At 43.7% G+C, this 24,520-nt stretch overlaps 1 protein-coding gene across 16 annotated transcripts in view; it reads left to right on the forward strand.

The window, feature by feature from the left end:
- The window catches only part of RBFOX1 (RNA binding fox-1 homolog 1), a 2,204,869-nt gene that overhangs the window by 1,793,870 nt on the left and 386,479 nt on the right, over window positions 1-24,520 (forward strand). For 2 of the 16 annotated variants that reach the window (XM_082429029.1, XM_082429021.1), the window contains exon 1: window positions 22,316-22,616. The exons of 8 other annotated variants lie outside the window; for them this stretch is intronic. In XM_082429029.1, coding sequence (XP_082285155.1) covers window positions 22,518-22,616 — 99 coding nt within the window. In that variant the 5' untranslated portion in view covers window positions 22,316-22,517. Of the gene's footprint in view, window positions 1-22,305; window positions 22,617-24,520 lie in introns of those variants that run through there. 6 more of the 16 variants (XM_082429015.1, XM_082429030.1, XM_082429023.1 and 3 more) reach the window with 6 other exon arrangements.

Consider the following 24,520-nt stretch of genomic DNA (forward strand, 5'->3'; position numbering starts at 1 on the left):
AGTTTTATGCTTCCCAGCAAAGTATCTAGTTTGTGAGGCAATATAATCAAAAGCAGCTTGTGTGCAGTGAATTGTCGATTGTGTAACTTTGCATCCTTTTCAAGTTATTCTTATGGAAAGAAATGGGAATGTGTCTGCAGCCCTTTAAGGAAAGAAAATGTTGTATTCTGCAACTTTAAAAAAAAGAAAAAGGGCTTCCCTGGTGGCGCAGTGGTTGAGAATCTGCCTGCTAATGCAGGGGACACGGGTTCGAGCCCTGGTCTGGGAAGATCCCACATGCCACGGAGCAGCTGGGCCCGTGAGCCACAACTACTGAGCCTGCGCGTCTGGAGCCTGTGCCCCGCAACGGGAGGGGCCGCGATAGTGAAAGGCCCGCGCACCGCGATGAAGAGCGGTCCCCGCACCGCGATGAAGAGTGGCCCCCACTTGCCGCAACTAGAGAAAGCCCTCGCACGAACCGAAGACCCAGCACAGCCAAAAATAAATAAATAAATAAATAAATAAATAAAAAGAAAAAAAAAGATAATTGATCATTTGGCTATACTACGGTTCTGCTCTCAGAAGAAACATTAAAAAGTTGGATTTCTTAAGAAATGCAATTAACCAACTTTTATTTAATGATTTTTTTTTCACAAGTTATTCATCCTGGAGGAATGGTATCTGTTGGTTATGGATGGATTATTAAGAAGCAAAATATCATGTTACTCAACTGCAAGGCATATATAGTTACTCAGAGAAAATCTCTTGTGGTTTGTTCTCTGATGCCTCCTCCTTTCAGAAGCCTTTCCTGAAAGCTCCCCCATCTCTGGGTAGGATGGTCAAACCTCCTCTGAGCCACCAGAAGGATACTGTTATATGGATGAAGGCAAATTGAACACCAGATAGTTAGGAGGAGGCCATGATATTCAATGTAGCTAGTTTAGGGGTCATTGTAACCAACATAATCTGGATGGTCATGAAAATACAAGTGTTTAAATCTGGGAGGTCATTAGTTCTTAATCTTCACACCAGGGTTCCTTACACACCCAAGAAGCTTGAGAGGCGTCTACCAGAGCGGGCACTGTCCAAAAATCATAGTCTTCATACTTCTTTAGACAAAGAAGAGTCAAGATATTGAATTGATACAAGGACGCAGAGTCCATTATAGAGTACATGGGAATACTAGTTCAGATGAAATTGGTATTAGTTTCATTAGATGAAATTGGTATCACCCCCTCTTAGAGGTTTGAGAATCCTTTGCAGCTGTTCTCCTTCTAGAACCATTCCTATTTTAAAAGAAGATGGCCCACCTGGGGGAAAAGGATATAAAATGCTAGGAGGAGAAGATGGTAGAAAAGAACAAAGATTAAGATTGAGGTGAAGATTTCAGTGCCAAAGAAGCAAAAATTCTTTGCCACTTCCTTATTGGTGGTCAACACAGATTAATGTTAGGCTTACCTGTCATGCAACTCATCAGAAGGTAGCTAAAAAGATTGCTTAGTGTATCATAGAGGTGTTTGGTTCTGCTAAGTTTCTAAAACCCTAAGGTATTTAAATTCCAGGCACATGGTTTTAAGTGGGAAATGGTTGATATGGTGAGACTTGGTATATTGATTCAACAACTTACCCAGTTGCAAATGTGTGCCTCCCTCACACCTTTTGACTAAATATGCAAATACACCAGCTAAATAGACAAGGGCTCCAAATTAATACTTAAAGAGAGATTAAACCTGCCTGTGTCTCTAGACAACTAAGCCTTAAATTTGCCCAAGATCATAATATCTGCCTAAAGACTCCTATATATATTTGACATTTACAAACCATGGGGTGTTGGACATTTTGAAGGCAAACCATTTCAGTGATTGACTAAATATATTCCTTTGCGTCATGTAGATGTGTCCTGTATTAATTAGCATATCTTTTTAAGAAAGTTCATCCATACTTTTACAGCTCATTAAAAGTCGATCATGACTGTCTATTGAATATATCTGCATCGTGTTGACTTCTGTTTGTCTGCATTCCTATCCTACATTTTCTGTATTCAGTTTGTTCTCAAGTCTGCAATTGACATCAGAAGGTCTAAAGGAATTTTATTTTGATTTCCTTTTTAGGGAAAAACGTATTACAAACTGCCAACTCACGATATATTCACTTTGAACTTAAAATACCATTTGTTTAAAAAATGCAGTAAAACCTGAAATGTACACTAATATTCATTCTGAAGATTAAAGCTGCCAATGAATTATGCAGCTGGGTTAAGGCTGTCTTGCTCTCAGACTAAATTTATCTCATCGAAAGGGAATTATTCTCATCGGGGTTAGAGAATGAAAATAGTTAAAGTTTCAGTATTCAATTGCTTTCTTCTTATTTTTTTGTTTCTTTTCTTTAAAAAGCATTTAGTTATAGTTCTCTTAGGAGCTGGATTTTAAAATGTAAATACTGATGCGGAATGATAAGAAGGCCTATTTTCTGGGATTATAAAAGCGACATAAGTTTCTGGTGACTCTTTCTTTAAAATGTTTTTTTTCCCCCTTTCCTTTTCTTTCTTTCTTTTTTTTTTTTAACGTAGATCTTTGGACGTGGGGGACCCCGTGCTGAGCATCTAACCTCTCTAACTTACAGAGTAAGCCTCCGCATAATAGAAATAAATGCTGCATTTTCTCTGGATATAACATGTCACTTGGGCGAAGTGCTACAATGTCTCTTTGGTAAAGCTGAAATGTGGATTTCTCAAAAATGTCTTGTTTTCAGTTAATGATATTTTCTGCTTTTCACCAGGTGGTCTCTTTGGGGGTTTGTTCCTGAATTCATTTCTCTGTGCGTGCACCAAGCTTTCTATTATTCGTTTGTTCAGCAGACATTTGCTGAGTTCTTGTCACACGCAGGCCTGAGTCAAGGGTTCAGGTTATGGTCACGCAAAACCCCAGCCTGTCCCTGGGTGTTTGCCATCTTTGGGGTAAATGGGGCACTTAAGAAACAGATGAAGGAAGGCATGATGAATATATGTTCTGATAAGGATGACAGTAGAGATGAAAATAAAGTACTATGGGAAGGGGGAGAGGGGTGGAGGGTAGAGGGTCTGGCATGGAGGCAGATTGAGAGAGTCAGGCTGACTTTGATCAGATGCGTTGCCTTAGCTAACAGGCCAGGCAGGGTGTAAGATGCCAGCTCATCCTAATATTGCCTGACCGGAACCAGCTCTCCCCCGGAGATGGCACAGAGTTCATCTTTCTTGAAGGTGAAACCACAGGAGGAAAGGCAACTTCCGGAAATGGCCAAACCTTCTATCCCTGCCTCAAAGCCACCTCCCAGTGACTCACGGCAGCTGAAAGGAAAATTGATCATTGGCTCGTTATGGTCCCCACAGGGTAAGACCTTCGAGAAACCCACGGGCTTAGTGAGAGCAGGTCCATGGCAGCGAATGGGCCATGTTAGCAGACATTGGGGTGATTTCTGGCCCTAGGGCTGGCCCTGTGTCAGCTGTTTGAGGGTATATGGTTCCCTCCACATTGGACTTACATTCAGAGCAGGACTTGAATCCCAGCCCTGAGTTTGACTTCTTTGGCCACAGAACACAAAGTTTTGGTTTTCTTCAAGGACGAAGAAAAACAAAGCACGTACTTTGACTTTGTTTAGCTGTTCTTCCATTCCATCCATCCTTGCCATCCTTGTGAAGGGAGCAAACTCATGTTTCAGAGAATTGAGGTCCCTTTTCCAGCCGGGCAAAACAAGTGGCTACTTAGAGTCAAGTGTTCCACCTTGCAGAGCAGAGACTTTCTGCTCCAGCTATGGATCCTAAGAATAGGAAGAGTGGGTCTTCCCTGTCCCACCCTACAAGAAGCTGTATCCTCATTCCATTTTCCTTCATTACGTCTCCTGAAAATAAGATTCTTATTCACGTCACTGCCTCCTGGGGCTACCCAGAAATTTCTAGACGTGAGAAGGGCTCTTCCCTGGATTTAAGCTATATCTGCTCACCCCGCACATTTGATCAAAGTCAGGTTTATCAAGGTATAATTTATATAGAATAAAACTTGCCCTTTTTTTTGCATTTTTTTTTTTTTTTAAGATTTACTTATTGACTGATTGATTGATTGCTATGTTGGGTCTTCGTTTCTGTGCGAGGGCTTTCTCTAGTTGAGGCAAGCGGGGGCCACTCTTCATCGCGGTGCGCGGGCCTCTCACTATCGCGGCCTCTCCCGTTGCGGAGCACAGGCTCCAGACGCGCAGGCTCAGTAGTTGTGGCTCACGGGCCCAGCTGCTCCGCAGCATGTGGGATCTTCCCATACCAGGGCTCGAACCCGTGTCCCCTGCATTAGCAGGCAGATTCTCAACCACTGCGCCACCAGGGAAGCCCACATTTTTATTTTTTTATTTATTATTTTTAAAAAAATTTTATTGGAGTATAGTTGACGTACACTGTTGTGTTAGTCGCAGGTGTACAGCAAAGTGAATCAGTTATACGTATATCCACTCTTTTTTTGTTTTTTAGATTCTTTTCCCATATAGGCCATTACAGAGTATTGAATAGAATTCCCTGTGCTATACAGCAGGTTCTTATTAGTTTTCTATTTTATAAAACTTTCCCTTTTTAGCATACAGTTCTGCAAGTTTCAACAAAGACATACAGTGATATAATCACCACCACCATCAGGATATCAAACATATCCATCACCCCAAAAAAGTTCCCTGGGGTCTGTTTGTAGCCAGTCCCCAGCCCCAGCCCTGGCAATCGTCAGTCACTTTTCAGTCCTTCTAGTTTTGCATTTTCTAGAAAGCCATGTAAGTGGAGTCCTAAGTAGGTAGCCTTTGAGTCCGACTTCTTTCTCTGCATATAGTGAATCCGAGATTCATCCGTGCAGTTTTGTCTACTGATAGTTCATTCTTCTCTGCTATTTCTGAGTATCAGCCTATTGTGGATACAAATAGGTTTGTTTATTCAACAGCTGAAGGATCTTTGGGTTCTTTCCAGTTTTTGCTGATTATGAAAGAGTTGCTATAAACCTTTGTGTCTAGGTATTTCTATGAATATACATTTTTAACTCTCTTGGGTAAATCCCTAGGGAGTGGTATTGCTGGGTTGAACAGCAAGTGTGTGTTTAAAGAGTTTTGGGGGAGAGACAGTGAACTTGGTGTAGTGTTGATGTTGAATGCTAGGTCTGACACTTCCTAGGTGTGTGACCTCACATAGATTGTCTGAGCCTCTTTTTCCTGCAACAGAAGAAAGGGTAGAATCTAGGTTCTCATACGGGATTAGGAAAGTTACTCACCTGTGGCCCCTCATCCTGGGTTGCAGCCTCCTGACGTTGGACTCTCTCCCTCCACGGTGTTCCTGTGTCTGCTCCCCAGCAAGCACACCCTTTCTCCATCCCTGCCACACACTGTTTCCTTTCCTGGAACTCTTCACCACCCACCTTTCTCCTCACCAACTACACATCTCTCCGTTGCCCAATGAAATGCCACCTCTCCAAAAAAGTCTTTCCTCACCCTTAGTCTAAATCCAGGCCCCACCATGTATAGTTTCTTTCTAAAAATGTTAAACTCAGTTCTTTTCCTTTATAGCATTGACCGCAACTGGCCTTTATCACATTAACTGTGTAATTTATTTTTTAATGGAAGAGTTTATTGAGATCATTGTGGAGTCACATACCGTTGTAAGAAATAATGCTGAGAGATTCCATGTACCTTTTATCCAGTTCTCCCTAATGGTAACATTTGGCAAAATTATAATACAGTATCACAACCAAGATGTTGGCACTGATACGATCTGCTGCTGTTATTTCAGGTTTCCCCAGTTTTACTTGCATTAATTGGTGTGTGTGTTTGTGGGGGAGGTGTATTTCATTCCATGAAGTTGTATCACACGTGTGGATTTGCGGGTTCATCACCACAATCAACTTCCAAGAAAATTCTCTCAGTACGGGACTCTTTCCCTTGTCCTTTTAAAACCACATCTGCCCTCCCCACCTCCCCCAATTTCTAACACTTGACAAACACTAATTTGTTCTCCATTTTTTAAATTTAGCCATTTCAAAAATGGAATCATATACTTCATAACCTTTTGGGGTTGAATTTTTTTACCCAACATAATTCTTTGAAAATTCATCCAAGCTGTTGTGTACATCAACCCTTTGTTCCTTTTCATTACTGAGTAGTATTCCGTGATGTGGACCACTGTTTGTTTAACCAGTCATCTGTTGAAGGACATCTGGATGAATTCCTATTTTTAGCTATTATAAATAAAACTTCATGTACAGGTTTTTGTGTGAACGTAAGTTTCCTTTCTCCAGGATAAATGCTCAAGGGCGAAATTGCTGGGACATTAGTTGTGTAAGAAACTGCTTGAATTGATTTTTAAAATCTCTCTCTCTCTAGTAGACTTTAAGTTACATCAGAGTAAATAGACTGAGTTTTGTTTGTTTGTCTCTTTGCTTGTTTGTGTGTCTAATCACTGTATACTGGGGACATCTCACAAAGCTTAGAACATAATTTACCAGTCTATAAATATTTATATATGAATTAAATAAGGAATGAATGAGTGAGTGCATGAATAAAATTTTTGGCATGGGGATTAAGTAAAATAATATATGTAGATCATTTTTTAGAATGCTTAGCATGGAGAAACCTCTAATACTAAGTAAATTTTTATCAACATCAGATGTGATTTTGGCTAAGGGTGACATGATGTAACTTTCCAATTCTTCCACCTTCATCACACAAACATCATGTGGCTTTACAGGGTTTCAGAGGTCTGAGCTCTGGCTCTACTTCCTTCTCTTAAGAAAAGTACGTCTCATGAATGTGCTGAAAACAGCAGGGTGGGAATTTGGGCTTCATACTTTAAATAAGATCCTGCTTCCATAGGTCAGGGTGAAGCTGCATGGCTCCTTTCTCTGTTGAAAACGAGCAAAGGCAGTAAATGATAGAAGCCTTTGGAGTGTGAGGCTGTCGGTGCTGAACTGGTTAACCTTGTCCCAGGATCCTTGTGGTCTTAGCATGCGAAATAAATATTGTTGCAGTGGATGGAGATGGCACAGTCCTTAATAGAGAGAGAAAATTAGTAATTCTCATTTGCCTGGGGAAAGCGCAGGTCTTCCTAACGTCTTGATCTATGTACAAAGAGCTAGTAAAGACAAGCAGTCCTCATAATAAAAATAGAAATGAGGTTTTCCCGACAAAAATGCCACCGGAATGATAAGCTGTCACAGAAGACCTGGGGAGATGAGAAAGGAACTTCCTCGGTGGCTCTAATTAGGCTTACGTGGGGAGCGGCGGTGCTCGGGAACCGTGCACAAGTGCTCTGTGCCTCTTTCTAGAATCACTTTTCACCTCTCTCCAGAGGGCTGGGAGAGTGAGAATGTCCAGGTTCATTCCTGGTAGATCACATCCCCGTTCTTCCTGTGATGGGGGAGGAGGCGTTTTCACTCTGTGACGTGGGCCACTTAAATAAAAGAAACAGAAGGAGAAGGAGCGGAAACCTCCCTTTTCCTTATTACGGAAGTACCCCATGGTTATGAGAAAAAACTTAGTTAATACAGATTAGCAATAAAAAAGTAATAAAAGTCACCAGTAGTCTCAACACATTTTAGATGTATCTATTTAGCTATATAGATTTTGATCTAGAAGGAGATACCCTTGGAAATGGAGAGTGTAAATTGTAGATATAGATTGCATTTACATACATGGGATCATACCATATAAATATGGACATATATCTTATTCCACTCCTTCCCCCTCATTTCATATGCGTGTTTCTGCTTTTCAAACTATTGTTCCCTAGTTGTATTTCTAAATCCGGGGGGTATAGTCCCAATGGAATGGGCAGTAAATTAGTTGTTTGTATGGTTGTTTGTCTGACCAAAAATCAAAATAGAATCCCAAGGATGTTTGCTGGCTGAGATCCATTTTACTCAAGCTGTGTGGAAGGAAAGGAGAAGCACAGGCACCTAGACCTCCTTCAGGCATTGGGTCAAAGCCTGAGCTTTTCCTACCCTGATCCAGGGTTTCCATGGCAACAGGGAGACCCTGTGGTGGTTTATGATACTCATGGGGATCTGGAGGAGGCAGCATCTGCCTGAACCACAGTTTGGGATTTTGTAATCCCATTTACTTCACAGGGAAAGACCCACCTTATAGCAACTGTTCAACTTTCAGACATTCCGCTTTAAAATCCATTTTTTTTTTAACTTTTTTTAATTTTTTTCTTTTTTTAATTTTTATTTATTTATTTATTTTTAATTTATGGCTATGTTGGGTCTTCGTTCTGTGCGAGGGCTTTCACTAGCCGTGGCAAGTGGGGTCCAGTCTTCATCGCTGTGCGCGGGCCTCTCACCATCGCGGCCCCTACCGCTGCGGAGCACAGGCTCCAGACACGCAGGCTCAGCAATTGTGGCTCACGGGCCCAGCCGCTCCGCGGCATGTGGGATCCTCCCAGACCAGGGCCCGAACCCGTGTTCCCTGCATTAGCAGGCAGACTCTCAACCACTGCGCCACCAGGGAAGCCCCTAAAATCCATTTTTATGCAATAAAGTGGAAGATCAGAGCCAAGGAAATCACACCGACCTGAGTTAGGGCCTGAGCGTGTGCATTTAAAGGCTATTTATCTTCTCCCACCCTGTTTCCTCACCTTTAAAATGGGAAGGGTCAGACCGCCTTCCTGACTGGGTTTTGGGGAAGATGAAGTGTGATAACAAGTGTAAAATACTTGGCATACCACCAGCAGACAGTAAAGGCTCAATACTTCTTAGCTTTGCTATTTTTTTATGATGTTTCTTGGAATTGTGTGGCTCTTGACAGGACAATGGCTATGCGGGGAAAAAAAATATTGGAATGGCTTGGATGGTGAGAGGCGGGGGTGGAGAAAGGGAGGGTGGAAGCCTGCTGAGAATCTGAGCGGTATTAGAGGAAGTATCAGCACCCTGGAGTTTGGTGTTTCACTAAAGAGGTCATAAAATATTAACATCCTCCAGAGTTACCCAGAAGAACAGTGGTGTCAGCTCCTGCTTGCTGTACAAGAGAGGCTCCTTAGAGATGTCTGTGGCCCAGTTATGAGGAGGGACAGCGGGGGGAGTCAAGGTGGTGACAGGGATGCCAGTTGCTTCCTTAGCTGGAAGCACTAGAGATAAGAGAGAAGGGCAGGATAGTGAACTAACAAAGAGTTCTCCTGGAAAAGAGGAAAAGAATGGCCCTCTTTCCTTCTGACCAGAGAGGATGGGGCTGTCTTTCCAACAGAGGCTAGTTGCATTGTCTTAACCCTGTGTTCACAATTAATAACCAGATCACCGTCACCAACACCATCACCACTGTCATCACCATCATCATCACCAACACCATCACCATCACTGCCATCATCATCATCATCATCATCATCATCATCAACATCATCACCAGCTCTACTACCACTGCCATCACCATAGGCAACGTCATCACCACCATCACCAACACTGCGGTCATCATCAGCATCATCATCATCATCACCAACGCCATCACCACTTACCATCACCATCACCATCATCATCACCATCACCAACGCCATCACCACTGCCATCATCATCATCATCACCCCCATCACCAACACTGCCGTCATCACCAGCATCATCATCATCACCACCAACACCAGTACCACCACCACCATCATCACCATCATCACCATCATCATCACCACGAAGCTATGACACTAATACACATAGTGCATTTATGGGTTGCACTAAGCAATTTACACATATAATCCCACGTTATCCAAATTGTGAAAAAGATACTCACACTGTCTCCATTTATAAATGAGAACCCCATGACCCAGAAGGTATAAATAACTTGCCAAAAGTCACCCAGGTGACAAAAGAGATCCAAGATTCAGGACCAGGTAATCTGCCTCTGTTCTTGTTATGATCCAGTTCACTGTCAAGAAGGCAGTATAAGGACAGCGTAAACTCTGTGGCCTCAGAACATGCCCTTTTAATTCTTTTTTTTCTTTTCTGTAGGAGGGTAAGCCTATAATCAGAGCCTCACACTGGAGTGTGAGTGTCACACAGGAAACCAGAGGTTCTCAAATATATGTATATGTATATACATTTACACCAGTAGAAATCCTTTTACAAAGAAATTCTACATGAAATGCCATTTGTAAAAGAGATGAAAGGGGCAGAGTGGAGATGAATTTTATAAATTCAAATGTGAAACATTTATTATAAAGCCTATGAGTGAGAAAATGAGGCTGATTTGATGAACACCAATATTTGAAGTGGGGAGTATGGATAAGTAATATTGTTTTCAATTAGCCTCATAATCCAGTTCACTTCAGTATTTTAGTTTGTTGCAGAATATTGCAAAAATGCTGATTCACATGCTGACACAGAGTTGCAAAAGGTAATTTTTTTTTAAACCAGATGACCCCCAAATATCATGTTAATTTAGAATGCAAATACCATCTCCTGCTTTGTTGATCATTGTATCTCCAGCACCATGCTTGGCACAGAGGATACATTCAAGATATACCTGATGAGTGAATGAATGAATGAATCAATCAATCAATCAATTAGTGAGCATCCAATAGATTTCAGAGGCGTAGAAGTGGAGAAGGACTTGTCATCTCCAAGTTTTCTCATTGATTCTACCAATAGTTAACAAGCCTCTGCTACAACAGATCAGGTGCTGTTCTAAGTTGATGGGGATGAAGCATTAAGAGGGAAAATAAAGTTCTCATGGAATAGGTGCGTGCCAGTGTGCAAAGGATGGGAAGGCAGGAGATAGGCAGTAAACCAACAAGGACCTCACTTCAACACTGGCTGTCCCATTTAAGGATCCTTATGTAAGCATCCCATGTAAGGATGCTTACATAACCCGCCTGGGTTTCGGCATCCTCGTGGGTAACAGTGCTATCGGTATGTACCCAGCACTGCCCCTGTGAAGAATAAAGTGAAACACACATAGGTGCTTTCCTCCTCATCTCCATCTCTACACTGCAGAACATACAAAGATGCGTGTCTCATTCTGGGCTTATTTATTTAATTACACATTGGGTATTCTGGGATTTGTACGCTCATATCATTAAAGCAGTTTCAGCCAGAGAACATATATTTGGAGAGGTATTAATATGCACTGGGCGTATGCAATTACAAGACTAGATACGAGGTGACCAGAATCTGGAGGAGGGGGAGGTACATTAAAGAAAGTGCCAGTTATGTTGCAAGATAAGAGGTGCAGGACCACGTTAAAGCATTTGCTATCAGACCCTCAACAGTGGGAGGGGTCGGTGATGTCTTTTGAGCAGAAGGTGGGCGTGCCTGATTTTTATATTTAAAATTTCCCTGTGGAATCAGTGTAGAGTGTGATTTGGGAAGAAATGAGACTGACCAAAGGAACCAATTAGGAAAACATAGCTTTTTTTGTTGTTTTGTTTGTTTCTGTTTTAGTCTAGGCTAAGGAGAATAATAGGATGCACTGGGACAGCGGCAATGGAAAATCGAGAGACTTCGTAGTCGGGAGATGGGAGAGCTAAGAATGATGTGATATGGGACTCGATTGACTAGTCAGAGAAGCAAAGGGAGGTGTGAAGGGCAGATGTTAGGGTTTCGAGGTTATGTAAATGGAAGGGAGATGCTTCTATTAACAAAAAGCAAGTCTATAGAGGAAGAGCAGGACGTGCAAACATTTTGTTTGGGGGGGTGTTGAAACAGCAAGGATGGGACCTTCATACTGAGACATGCAGGAAGCGGTTTGAGGTGCATGATCATTCCTCATGCAGTGGTTTCCAACCACTGCTGCAAAACCTTCACCCATGTGCAAAGAGTATCATAGTAAATAGGTCGTTCAGGGTGATGGCAATTGGGATACAAGAGTTAAGAGACCTAACAAAGCACAAAATGATGATGCCAAGGGAGACCTTATGTTTATGGAGCATGTAAGAATTCTGCCACAGACCTATCTAAGAAGGTCCAGCCAGGGAAACATGTAGTTTTTCTCTTACATGCCACTGTGCCTGAAAGAGTGTCAAATTATTCTATCTGAAACCAGGTAAAGGTGATGCCCTTCTTTTAACAGTGGGCATAGTAAATCATCCTCTGGGGAGTACTGTTTTGGTTTAGAAAAATGGCTTGATGCAAACTTGGGTGAGACGGTGATCCCCTCAGGGGCACGGGGTCAACTGATGTCAACATTTCAAGGAGAAGAAAACTTGGGACAAAGGGGTGGGGATAAGACTTTGCTCTTGGGCTCTCAGTGGGAAGGGAAAGAGGTAATACAAACATGGCTGAGAAAGTCTGAAATCAAGAGAGTCTAATCATAGTTGATGGTGGTAGAATAGCCAAATGTCATTTGCAAGGATGTGATACATGCAGATCCTTCTCGAATCATGTTTCTAAGATGAATATCACTTCTCCTATCCTCTCTCTTCCTTACGCATGTACAGTTTTTATGTCTACTAAACTCAAACATGCCTTTTGCGAGTGGATGTGTTGTGGAATATGACAAGGGGCTGAGCTTCACTGTGGGTTCTTGGGATGGAGCTCAGAGACAGGGAATATAAAAACCTGAGCTCACAGGTCAGATGAGGTTGTAAGAGTGTGAGTTTCCCATAATGCGGAATTGCAATTTGGGGACTAAGACTTGGAATTTCAGAGCCTGTGTATCTGTCGAGGGGAGATCTTGAGAACCAGGAAGGTCTTCCACCCCGTATCCGGTCCATATGCAACGTGACCTTCTAATTTTTGCAGACTAACCTAGTTTTGTTTTGAATCCTTACATCCTTCCTAGGTCACCACCAAAAATCACCAGCCTTTGAAGGTGTGCCAGTGTTGCTGGGGACCAAGGATCCCTGTGGCAGCTCTTGCCCGCATGCCAGGATAGGACCTTGGGCCAGTTAAGGTCAAAAGGGATTATTCCAGGACTTGAGATGTTAGAGGCAAAGTCATTTCTAGTCGGAGAGGTTTGAAGGTGACTCCTGTTACCTAAAGATAAATATTTCTGAGCATTTGTGGGGTCAAAGAACTCCGCAGCCAAGCTTATTACTGAGGAAAAATAGAATCTTCTGCAGGCTTCGTTTGCCTTCAAATTTGCTCGAAGTTCCATCCAGAAAGCCGCAACACAGAGAGTGGGTGGGCGTGTGGAGGCTTCCCAAAGTAGACCTCTCCACCCACTTGTTCATTAGGAGAAACCACCACTTAGCTGTTTTTGTCTCTACCGCCTACTGTCCCTTGTCCCACGCTCTCACATTCTGTCCTGTGCACTGGAAACAGACTCCCACCCTCTCAAGTGTCAAACTTCGCACTCTCCCTCAGCATCATCTCCTGGAACCGATCGTTTTAGGAAAGCTCCTGTGAGCACTTAAGGTATTTGCTTGCTCTGGGTCTTTTTCAGTTGGGGGCTCTGTCTGGTGTGTCTTGGATCTCTCCTGACCCAATGTCAGTTGGCTGCTCCGATAGAACACTGTCTCTACAACTTGTCACTTTTGCCTGGGCTAACGTTAGGGAGGTATTGGCAAATGAGGATGGACGCAGGGTTGTTTCTTTGGAAGAGTTTCAGGTAGCCTGTGGGTGGTGTGCGACTTACTCCTCCCGTAAGTAAGTAGGGACTAGAAAGCTAGGAAATTCTCATATTATAAAATTAGGTAGCTGGGGTTAGGATAGATTCCTGGAAGAGGAAATCTTGCAGCTGGATAGACAAAGAATAATGCTTCAGAGAAGTGCTTGCTAGGTTTAGATATTGCAAACAATGATGAATAAGTTGATGATGATGATGATGATGATGATGGTAATGATGATTTGTAAGCAGTGTCCTACTGCTACTGGTATAGCATGGTGATGGAAAGAATACTTCCTGCTTTTTTAATTCAACGGAGCTTATTGAAAACACTGCCCCCATCCTTTATTAGCAGGACAGGGGGTATAGTTCTTGCAGCTTCAGTTTCTTCTTCTGTAAATTGGGGCTATAAAACCTACCTTACAGGGTTTTGTGAGGAGATAAATAGATCGATAGATAGATATTGATACATAGATATATTACACTGGCCAGAAGCAATCTCTTTACGAGTGTTAACCCTAGTCAGTCTCCAAAAAGCAGTAAAAGACCTGACATTTTGTGAGATCCAGCTGGTGAAGAATTTAGTTGACAAAGACTAATGTGAAAGGTTGTGTTCATTTGATTCATTAGCAAGGTTAAATAAAATGTGTGTACTCAGAAGACCAGGGCAGAAAGGTGATGTCTACAGATTTTCATATTAATGCCATGTCATATGAAAAAATTCTCAAAAAAAACCCACTGCATTTGGAGTTAGTCGTTCCATGAATGTATTCATTTTATTTATCTTGTTTGTGTAGTTTTTAGCCAAAAAAAAAAAAAAAAAAAAAAAGAGGAATCTCTCTTTCAGCAACTGGTCGGGGACGGAGCACAAAAGTAATTCATAATCATAGTCGCTAATATGTATTGAGTGGTTACTAGATAGCAGGCACCAATCTCAGAAGTTACATGTATTGTGTTCATTTATCTTTTAACAACCTATTTAGGAAGGCAAAATTAGCATCATTCCCTCTTTGAATGAAACTGAGGTCTTAAGGATTTATAACTCCATAGACATTTCATAACAGCCATAGAAGTATGAGGCAGAACCAGAACTTCACACCCAAGCAGTGAGACTCCAAAAGACAGTATACCCACTCTACAGTATACCACGTGCCCTCACAGGAGCCAGAAGGAGCTCCCAAATCGTCCATCAGAGCCATCATTTCAGGTGGCCTTGAATGAGCAGGCTGCAACCACAGTGTCACTGAGGAAAGTGAGTCCAGCAAATTCAATCCATCTGACCTTTATTAAGCCTTTCCCATGTGAAAGGCGTGCTGCTCCGTGGTGCAGGGAACTCAGAAATGAGAAAGGTGTTTGGTTGGTTCTGCTGCAAGGAGCTGGTGGGGGTGAAGAGGTTAGTTATTCCGACCTAATGAGTGTCACAGTTGATCGTGTTCAAGCATCCCCACAATAGTTAACGTGTATGGTCGATTCTTGGGGTGCTGGTGCCTGGGCTAAGAAGCACTTTACATTCATTATCTCAGTGGTTCCCAAATGCAGATCCACCAATTCATCTGATTCCATAATGACATTTTCAACAGACTGCAGCTAAATGAGAAAATTAAGGGCAATTTAGTGAAAATTTTAATAGACCTAAATTTAATCAATTTGAAGGGCTGTCCTTTATTTTGAGATTATGTCCTTCTTACTTTTTGGTACAAAATGCCCTTTCCCTTATGAGATGATGATGAGAGCAGATGGTGTGTATGAGTTTGTATGTGTGTGTGTGTGTGTGTGTGTGTGTGTGTGTGTGTGTGTGTGAGAGAATATACTAACTTGGTCAAAAAAAATTTTAAGTCGTTAATTTCATGCAACCCGTCCATTGTTTTTAAACTTTTACTGTGATAAAAATTATTACGTGAATTAGGGAGAAAAAAAAATCTAAGAATCACTGCAGTTCTGTGAGGGAGGTATTATTAGCCCCCTTTTACAGATAAAAGAAGTGAGCCTCAGAGTGGTTAATTTACACGCCCTCATGGACAGATCCTGCAAGTGGCAAATCTTGGATATAAACCCAGGTCGTGTGTTTCTGGGAGCTGGGATACTAACACCACCATGGGCATCAATCATGGTGTTTCTGCAGCAATGAGCTCCCTAGCCTTCCCCTGGCCAGGGAGGGGGCAGACCAGGAAGCCATTTTCAGAGTCCTGGGACTCTTTGGCCTTCGTTTGGGTTGCAGGCTGAAATCCAGGACAGCTTTGGGAGACTCATGATGTTGGAGAGGCAGATGAAGAAGGTCTGATGACCGGCACACAGCAGACCAACACAGTGGGGAAAGCTTGTCCATTGCTGCAGGCTTGCCCTCTGTGGGACCATAGCTAGCAGCCAGTGAGGCGACTACAGTGGGAGGGGTGGGAATAAAGGGAGAGACGTATCTTCTGTGCCTCCTGAACCCCTTCCTCATTGGGCCTGCAGGGAAGAGGTGTTTGAGCAGGAACAGAAAACAAGAAACGCATTCGCTAAGTCATAAAGATCTCCCTGAACTACATGCTAGGCCTGGTACAAAGACAAACCACCCCACCTAGGAAGTGGGGGGATTGAGAATCAGACACTCTAGAGATTGCAAACCAATTCTGTCCCTTATTTTCTACGGAAACATTCTCAGGTTTCCTGCCTGTGGGTCTGTTTCTCAGCAGCCTTGGCACCAGAGGCAATGCTGGGGCTGGTGCTTTGTTTTCATTTCTGCTCAGGGAAGCTGAAAACCTTGTCTCTAAGAAGTGAAGTTGTAAACAGAAATGAGGTTCTAAGTTTCTGGAATCCTGTACAGCTACCAAGGTATGTGTGCTTCCCGTTTTTGTTGTGGCTGTAAGTATCTAGAATATTCCACCTTGGTAGTGTGTTTAAGCAGGTTTTTATGGACTAGCCAGGAAAATTTACCACCATTTAGAAAAGTACTCCTTAGGAACACATAACCCGAGTTCTTCATCGTAAGAACAAAGATAATAGAAGTAGTGGCAGTAATTGTAGCAGAAGAATTTTTAAAAATTTTATTATAAAAGTCATGCACAAATCCATTCTTGTGACAATTCAAACAACACACATCTTTATAGAGTAAAGATTGAAAGTCCCCCCACCTCCCTTTTCTGCCTCATTACTCTAGATGTAAGCAGATTTACCACTTGACTTGTATCTTTTCAGATCCTTTTCTATGCATTTCACATGTGTGTATGTATGTGTATTTGTGTTCAGACATCCACACATGCCTATGTGTAGGTCTGTATGTGCACGTGTGCATAAACACACACACGTGCATAAAGAGATTGTGAGGTGCTTGTGGTTCTCTGCTTGGTGTGGTTTGGATTTCACATACAAAACTGATTATCTGTGCCCTGAAACTTCTTGAAGATCTTCCGTAGAGATCTTTCCAAGGAAAGACACCTAGAGGTACCTCGTTCTTTCTAACAGTTGCACGGTAGGTGTGCGTCATACTGTGTTGTACCATTCGTCTATTGCTTCCGCTCATTTGCTTTTACAAGCAATGCTGGAAAAAAATTATCCCAGTACATGTATCTCTGTGCCCATCTCAGGTATTTCTTGCAGGATGGATATCTAGAATGCGAATAATTCGGTGGAAAGATAAGCATATTTAAAATGTTGAGAGTAAGTGCCAAACTGTTGTCTCCAGAACTGTACCAGTTTTAACTCTCACCATCTGTGTTTGAGACTACCCATTTCTCCACAGAGACATCGATTCTAGGTAGTACTGGTAGGCATTTTATTTTTAATTAGTTGATTTTATTTATTAATTGATGTCCATCTTGTGGACAAAGGATCGTAGTTAACTCTTCTAAACAACCAATATAATTTTGAAAAGAGCTTGGGTGGTAGCAGCTAGTTATGAACTGAGCATCCTTGTACTGGGGTTTCTGTTCTTTTAAACTTGAATGCACTGACACCACACACCCAGGCTGGAAAGCTAGTGGAGTTTGAGGGTCCTTGACTCAGAAGTGGGCTCTGATCTCCAGCCTCAATCCCGTGATTACATGCAAAGCAATTGTCTCTAAATGGTTGGAATCCATTCTGCCTCAGACACAGCCCTTTACTCTGAAACAAGACCGCCGTGCTCATTATCTGAGCACTGCTGAATGCTCCACCTTCCAACTCCGTGCCATGGAGTGGGGGCACCTTTGCCAAAAGAACCGTCTGAGAAATAGGGCTTCTCCAGGGTAGCCTGGAGGGATCATCAGGGACTGAGACCTCATCCTAGGGGCCAAGAAGCCAGCTTAATATAGAGAGCTAAAAGAATAAATAAAACTCAGAATCCATGGATTCCTGGAGCAGAAAGAGATAGCTAGAGGTCATTTGCTCCAAATTGCTGTTGTATTAATTCATTCATCTGTCCATCTACCTATCTACCCATCCATCCATCCACCCATCCACTAATGCAGTATTTTCTGAGTACCTACAATATGTCAGACACTGTATTAAACCCTGCACTGCAAATGGACAACATAGCAGGTGGGAATCTTGCCCATTTTTGGTCATCGGTAGGAAAAAACTTGCCCACCACCACTCTTCGTAGACTGAGCCATGAGAGCTCCAGAATTAATATATTAGGCAAATCTGGGGCTTGGCAATCAGAGTGGAAGGGGTGAGGATGCAAGGAGGCTTTTCATTTTTTTTTAACCTTTTATCTTATATTGGAGTATAGTTGATTAACAATGTTGTGTTAGTTTCAGGCATACAGCAAAGTGATTCCATTGTACATATACATGTATCTATTCTTTTTCAAATTATTTTCCCACTTGTTACATAATATTGAGCAGAGTTCCCTGTGCTATATGGTAGGTCCTTGTTGGTTATCCAAATGCATTTGCAGAGCGAGTGCACATTTATACCGTGTTTACTGCGACCTGCCCATCCCTCTTTATCTTTGGTGTCCCGGCTTCCCTGATCCTGTTCTATCTTTTATTTTTGCACAGCACTCATCAGCTTCTATATTCTGTACAATCGACTTATTTCTTATCTTTGTTCTTTGGTTAATGACAGCCCCACCAGAAAGTAAACGGTATGGTGTCAGGAATCTTCGCCTTCTCCCACTGAAACAGCCTTAGGGACCAGACCAGTGCCTGAGTGTGACCAACACTCACTAAATATCATTCAAATGTTTGAACAAGTAGGTGACTCAACGTACTTGTGATAGAGATCATAAATAACAAAGTTTCCTACAGAGACTTTCATTCTCACTTTCCTGAAGATTCAGAATATGTCATCGCCTGTATCAAAATTTGGAAGTGAGAATAAAATACTTCTCAGCCACTTCTCGACGTCGTCATGGAGCTAACCCCGGAAGGGATAATCGCATTTAAGATCAAGGAGTCCTTCCTTCTGTCTAACTGGGGTTTTTCTTGCTCTGAGGCACAGCAACTCCCGTAGAAGATCTTCCTTTAGCTAAATGCCTGCCTTTTTGACAGCCTTAGGAAGTTAGAATAAGGGATTATGGAAGAGACAAAAGGAAGAAAAACAATTTCCTTTATTATTTTGAAGAGTTGGCAAATTTGAGTGAAGGAAAAAGTTGCAAACACTGTTGTGTGGGTCACATTAAAACTGCAACAGTTGCCTTCTGCCCGAGGAAGTTTCATCTGAAGATGGCATTGTTCATTGCTGGTTTTCCGGCACTCTCTCTGCTTCCTACAGGGTAAACATTCAATGAAGGGTTCTTGTAGCTGAAAGTCCGGAGGGTAGCCCTTGAATGTGCACGCAGTATATACGCTCAAGTGATACTGAGTGCCCAGGGACCCTTTGTAGGAAGAGAGAAGGGTATTTTCTTTCCCCCACGTCTCCCATTTATTGACGTAGAAGAATCGTTTGGGAGCTAGTAGCATTGATGTGGCTCTTTCCCAGTCTCTGTTGAGATAGAATTCAAATTCACCATCCCCAGACACTGCTTAAAAGGCTAGCAGGGTTTTTTCACTGAGCCATAGTTGCAGCTAGGGCGTTACCATTTGATTTGGGGTAATCTGACGCTGTGTTCCTGATTAACAGTCTGCTGATAATAGCCACTGCAAAATCTTTCCTGCCCCATCCTTTATGCCGTGTTGATGGTCTGTGTACTTGTTTGTGTGCGTAATCATGTTTGCATGAATCAGTTTTCATGCACTTGTGCAGGGATGTTCTGGACTTGGTTGTCCAGAGAATGCAGCCTGGCCTCGAATCATTTTGGGATGCATTTACACGGTCCAGATTCCACCATTTCCCTTTGCAGATTTCCAGTTTGCCTGACTGTGGAGACCTGTCTAAGGAGAGAAGCATGAGCCGTTATTGTAAAATGGGTCTGTGGGAATCCAGTCACCACTGAGAGTTTTCAACTTTGGGGAGAAAACGGACCAGAAACCCAGTGTTGGCTCAGTACAGCCAAGAACAGTTATTGGTTCCTTACATAATGTATTTGTTTTTCATTAAACGATTCAGATAAGGTCTTATTAAAGTGCCATGTATTATTTATCGTGTTTCTTATGAAAATGAGCTGAAGGGAAAATTCTGTTCTCTTCTTGGGGCATTTGCAGGCTTTTCCAATGCCAGTGAGGGGGGAAAAAAATGAAGGAAAGCAGGGTGAACCCCTGTCAGTACAGCAAATTGCTTGAGGCAACAGGAGAGGATGGGAAGGAGAGAGGAAGGATTGGAAGGGCAGAATCTTTGACTTTTATTCCGTATATGTTTTGTGGGGTGGTTTTCCCTTTGATTTTGTGAATTGCAACATCTTTTTAAAAAATGAAATAAAAACAGGCAGAAAATAAGAAGACAGAAAAAAGAGAAAGAGTTTATTTGTAAATCAGACCTTGTCTGATGAATGTGAGACAACAGATAGCAGGGATTTTTTCAAATAACCACTGCCACTTCCCCACCCTCAAAAAAAGCAGTGTAAAACACCAGGCTCTTCTCCCCTAATCCTGCAGCCCAACTTCTGCTCAGGGTTTAACATCCTACTGTGTCCGCTCTAAATTGTTGGGATGTGTGAGTCCCAGGGTGTTGGAGAAATTGGTTTTGCAAGGTGAGGAGTAGAAAGAAACAGCCTGGTTGGGACCTAGTGTTTGACAGAGTGAAGACTTTTGTATTATCGATGGTGTCTCAAGACAGAACAACAAAAAATGGAGCTGTGGCATAATTAATTTCCTTTTCTTCAGAAAGCATTTTGATTAGCCTGCAAAGTGAGTTGTGCCTTGTGAGCCGATGGCCTAGAAACTGTCATTTGGTTGAGTGTCCCCTCGAGCCTCACAGAAGTGTCACTGGGGATGCCCCTGGTGGCCAGTCCCCAGCCCTGTCCCAAATGCTCCTCCCCAAGGGTGCCCCTGTCACTCTGTCCTTCAGAGTGGTGCCCCCAGCCCCCAGCCCTGCAAGGCTTCTTGCAGGGAACCCAACAATCAAAAAAAGATGCTGTTCAGACAAGCCTCTTGCTCTGAAAAAGAAAATCCAATCACCGGGTCAAAATCTATATCACAAAATATGGCTACTATCCCTGATCACGCTTTTACTGCTGCCAAGAACGTGCTTTCCCTCCCCCGCCCCCCGCCCCGTAGGGACCAAGGACTCCTTAGAGTCTTAATATTTTCTTTTGATTTGCAGATCACATCCTATTTTATTGCATAAAGACTAACGAAATCTACTGATGAATAATTATTACTTCATAAAATAAAGGGGAGGGGGAGACCCCTTTGCAAGGGTGGAATGCTGATGTGGCCAAGGAGGGCTGGCCAGGCAGGAAAAAGATGAAATGAATAAACCCTTGTCATTTGCCCGCTGCAGCCCATGGAGTCGTCTCTTTTCAGACCCAGACCTGCCCACCCTGTGCGTTTATAACGTGAGAAGAGCGGCGATCCTAGGCCGGGAGAAGCCCCCCTTGAACTCGCGCAGGGCTGGCGTGTTAGTCCAACAGGCTTGATTTCCACGCCAGCCCCAGCCAGGGCGGTCTCTCCCATTCAGGCCCGGGGCTGGGTGGCGCGCTCCCCGCCGCCTGCCCGGCCAGGGCGAGGTGCTGAGCGAGAGCTGCGCCCCGAACGCCCGGGGCTGCGTCGCCGCCTCTCCGCCCTGCCTCCGGCGCGGGCAGCCCCAGCTCCCCCCTGCCCGCAGCCCCTAGCGTCGTCTCAGCACTCCTACGAGGGGGAATCCCATTTCCGTGTTTATTTGCCAACCGAGTCGGGCAAACCCACCGCCGCCACCCGAATCTAAGACTCCGGGTCCCAGCTGGGCAGTCGCATGAATTGTCCAGCTCGCCTGGGTGCTGGCGATGTGAGGCGCTCTCTGGCTTCCTCACCCGCCCCGCGGAGATGTTTAGCAGACACAATTTGAATTTTGGTGAGTCGTTTGGAAAAAAAAAAAAAAGCAAAGGGGAGGGAAAAGAAAAACCAAAAACCCTGCCCCTGGACCCATTTGACAAATGAGGCAGCAGCGGCAGTAGCAGCAGCGGAGCGAGCCTCAGTGTGAGTCTAAATCTCTCTCCTTTCTCCCCCTCCCTCTCTCTAGCCTTCAGCTGTAGCCTCCCCCCGCCTCCGCCCCCACTGCTCAGCATCTACAGGAGGGCATCGGCCCCCCTGTACCTTTCACAGAAGTTGCCTTTGCTTGTTCTGTCATCTTCACGGGGGCGGGGGGCGGGGGACACCCTCCACTTTGAGGGGCCTCAGAAAGCAGGACCAACAAACCAGAAAAAACGATACAGCCACGAAGGGAACAAAATAGTTTCCCGGCCCTCTCAAGTGTCTTAGTTGGAGGCAGATGAACGCCGGGATCTAGCACACCCAAAGGGAAGGAAAGCGAGGGAGGAGGGACGGACGCGCGGGGTGCGGCGGGGGGGGAGGGAGAGAGAGAAAGAGAGAGAGAGAGAGAGAAGAGAGAGAGAGAGAGAGAAGGGAGACAGCCACCGGGTTGGGTTTTGACTTAGATAATCAGCAAAATTAAAAAAAAAAAAAAAATTGTAGCGACCAGGCAAAGAGCGGCGCGATTGCACGCGAGCGTCCCCACTCGTGCTCGGCGGGCGCCAGAGAGACACGATGCAGCATCCTCTGACGGGGGCCACCTGCGTGGCGCTCCCCAACGTGGGCATGTGTCCCCAGCTCTCGTGTGCCTTGACTTTTATGTACTTACAGCAGGTAAGGCGCGCGTCTTCCCTCGGTGGCTGCTTCCCGGGGCTCGGCGGACTGGGTACCCGCGTCGCTGGGATGCGCTTTGGTACCTTGGATGGGTTTGGGGAGGGGGGTCCTGCGTTTGGACGGGAGGGGTGGATCGGAGACCCTAGTCCTCCGTGGACCCCGGGCACTCTGCGCCCAACTGTTTTTTGCAGCTCTCTGGATACTTTGAACGCCTGATTCTGAGCCTGGGTACCGGGAGTTTAAAATTGCAAACTGCATTTTCCTTACTCGAATCTTTCCCGTGTCAGTGCGTCCGGTGACCATCCCCAGTCTAAGACCTCTTTGATGCTAAGAGTTTGGATCTTTGTGGAGGCATTTGGGTGCCTCGCGTTTTAATTCAACTGTTTTAATAAGGAGTGCAAAAACATATATATGTGTGTGTGTATGTGCTGAGTATTTTTGTTTTCTTAAGTTTGTCTGGGTTGTGCTGTATTCCGTCAGCTTGGGATCTGAGCCTTTGGGTTTCTGGAGGGTGTCAGCCCCAGAATCTGCCTGTAAACTCACTGGAAATGCTGTGATGAAGGCGAGGGGTTTAGGATGTGTCTTTGTTGGCATGTATAAAGGCTTTTTTTTTTTTTCCTCCTCCACGCTCCCTTAACGGTCTTGTTGAGGGATTCTGCGTTTTATTTTCCATTCTGTGTATATTTCAGAATCTCGCATTATGTTTCTCTCTTTCTCTGGGTGTTTCCCTCGGACCTTCTGTCTCTTTTTCTTTCTTTACTAGTAGGGCTACAGCCTAAGTTGGTTCCAGGGCTTGGGAAACAGCTCAGCCTTGCCTTGTGGAGCGACAAGCCCAGCTCTGTCTCGCTGGGCAGGGGTTGTGGATGTGAACGACAGAGTTAGAAGGATCTTGACATGCAGACGGGAATCCTCCCTTCCCAGGGTCACTGTCCTGCTCTGTGAAGAGTTAATTTGACTGTATCTTTTTATCTGTTTTTCGATTGATTCCCTTCAAGAGTACCGTGCGTTGTGTGTGGTTGTAGTTGACTGAACTTCCTTTACAAGTGTTCCAAGGGGCCTCCTTCTCCAAAGACCCTCAATTTCAACCTGTGTTTTAGGACTCTACGTATTCACAAAATGTCCAGATTCTGCTTTGAACATTTTGGGTAATTTGTTATCAAGTCGTTTGCCTCCAGAAAATATTTCTTAGGCGTATTTTCTATCTCAAGTCTTTTTGAGAACAACCTTTTATTTTTTCTCGTCGTTTTAATATCTTAGGAACTGGTTTATCCTTTTAAATATTGTTTTATCCCATTTGTCATTAAGTAAATTGTGCCAGGAAACATTTCCCAAGAGGCTATTGGTAGCATATGATATGATTCATCTGCTTCTACCATTTCTGTGCCTTTGCTGTGAGTGCGTGTGTGTGTGTGTGTGTGTGTGTGTGTGTGTGTGTGTGTGTGTGTGTTTATACCAGTTACCCACCAGAAGAGTATCCTAATAAGCTTTTTTACAGATGCTAAGCCTCAGTTGAATTTAATCAAATTGTTAATATGAGTTGATCTTTTGCCTACCGTATTCACTTCTTTCATGTTATTTATTAACCAATTGGAGAAGCATTACCTAGCAAGTAAAATGCTGTAAGTATTCAATGTTCCCACAGTTTCTTTGTGCATGATTCTTTTTTTTAAAATAAATTCATGTTTCTTCCTTCTAGCTTGTTAAATTGGTTTGCTTGGGGGGGTGGGCACAACTTAGGAAAGAAGACTGTGACTTTGAGAGGTTATTCTTGCCATGGAAAGGACAAGTATCTAGGATGAATGCAGGGGTTTTCAACATCAGCCAGGCAGTGTCTTCCAGTGTGTGTGTGTGGGGGGGGGGGCACTCCTGCTCTGGAAAGGGGAGGCTCAAAGGGAATGTTGGCA

This window comes from Balaenoptera physalus (genome assembly GCF_965194825.1).
Source record: "Balaenoptera physalus genome assembly, chromosome: 16".
In the NCBI taxonomy this organism is placed as follows: Eukaryota; Metazoa; Chordata; class Mammalia; order Artiodactyla; family Balaenopteridae; genus Balaenoptera; species Balaenoptera physalus.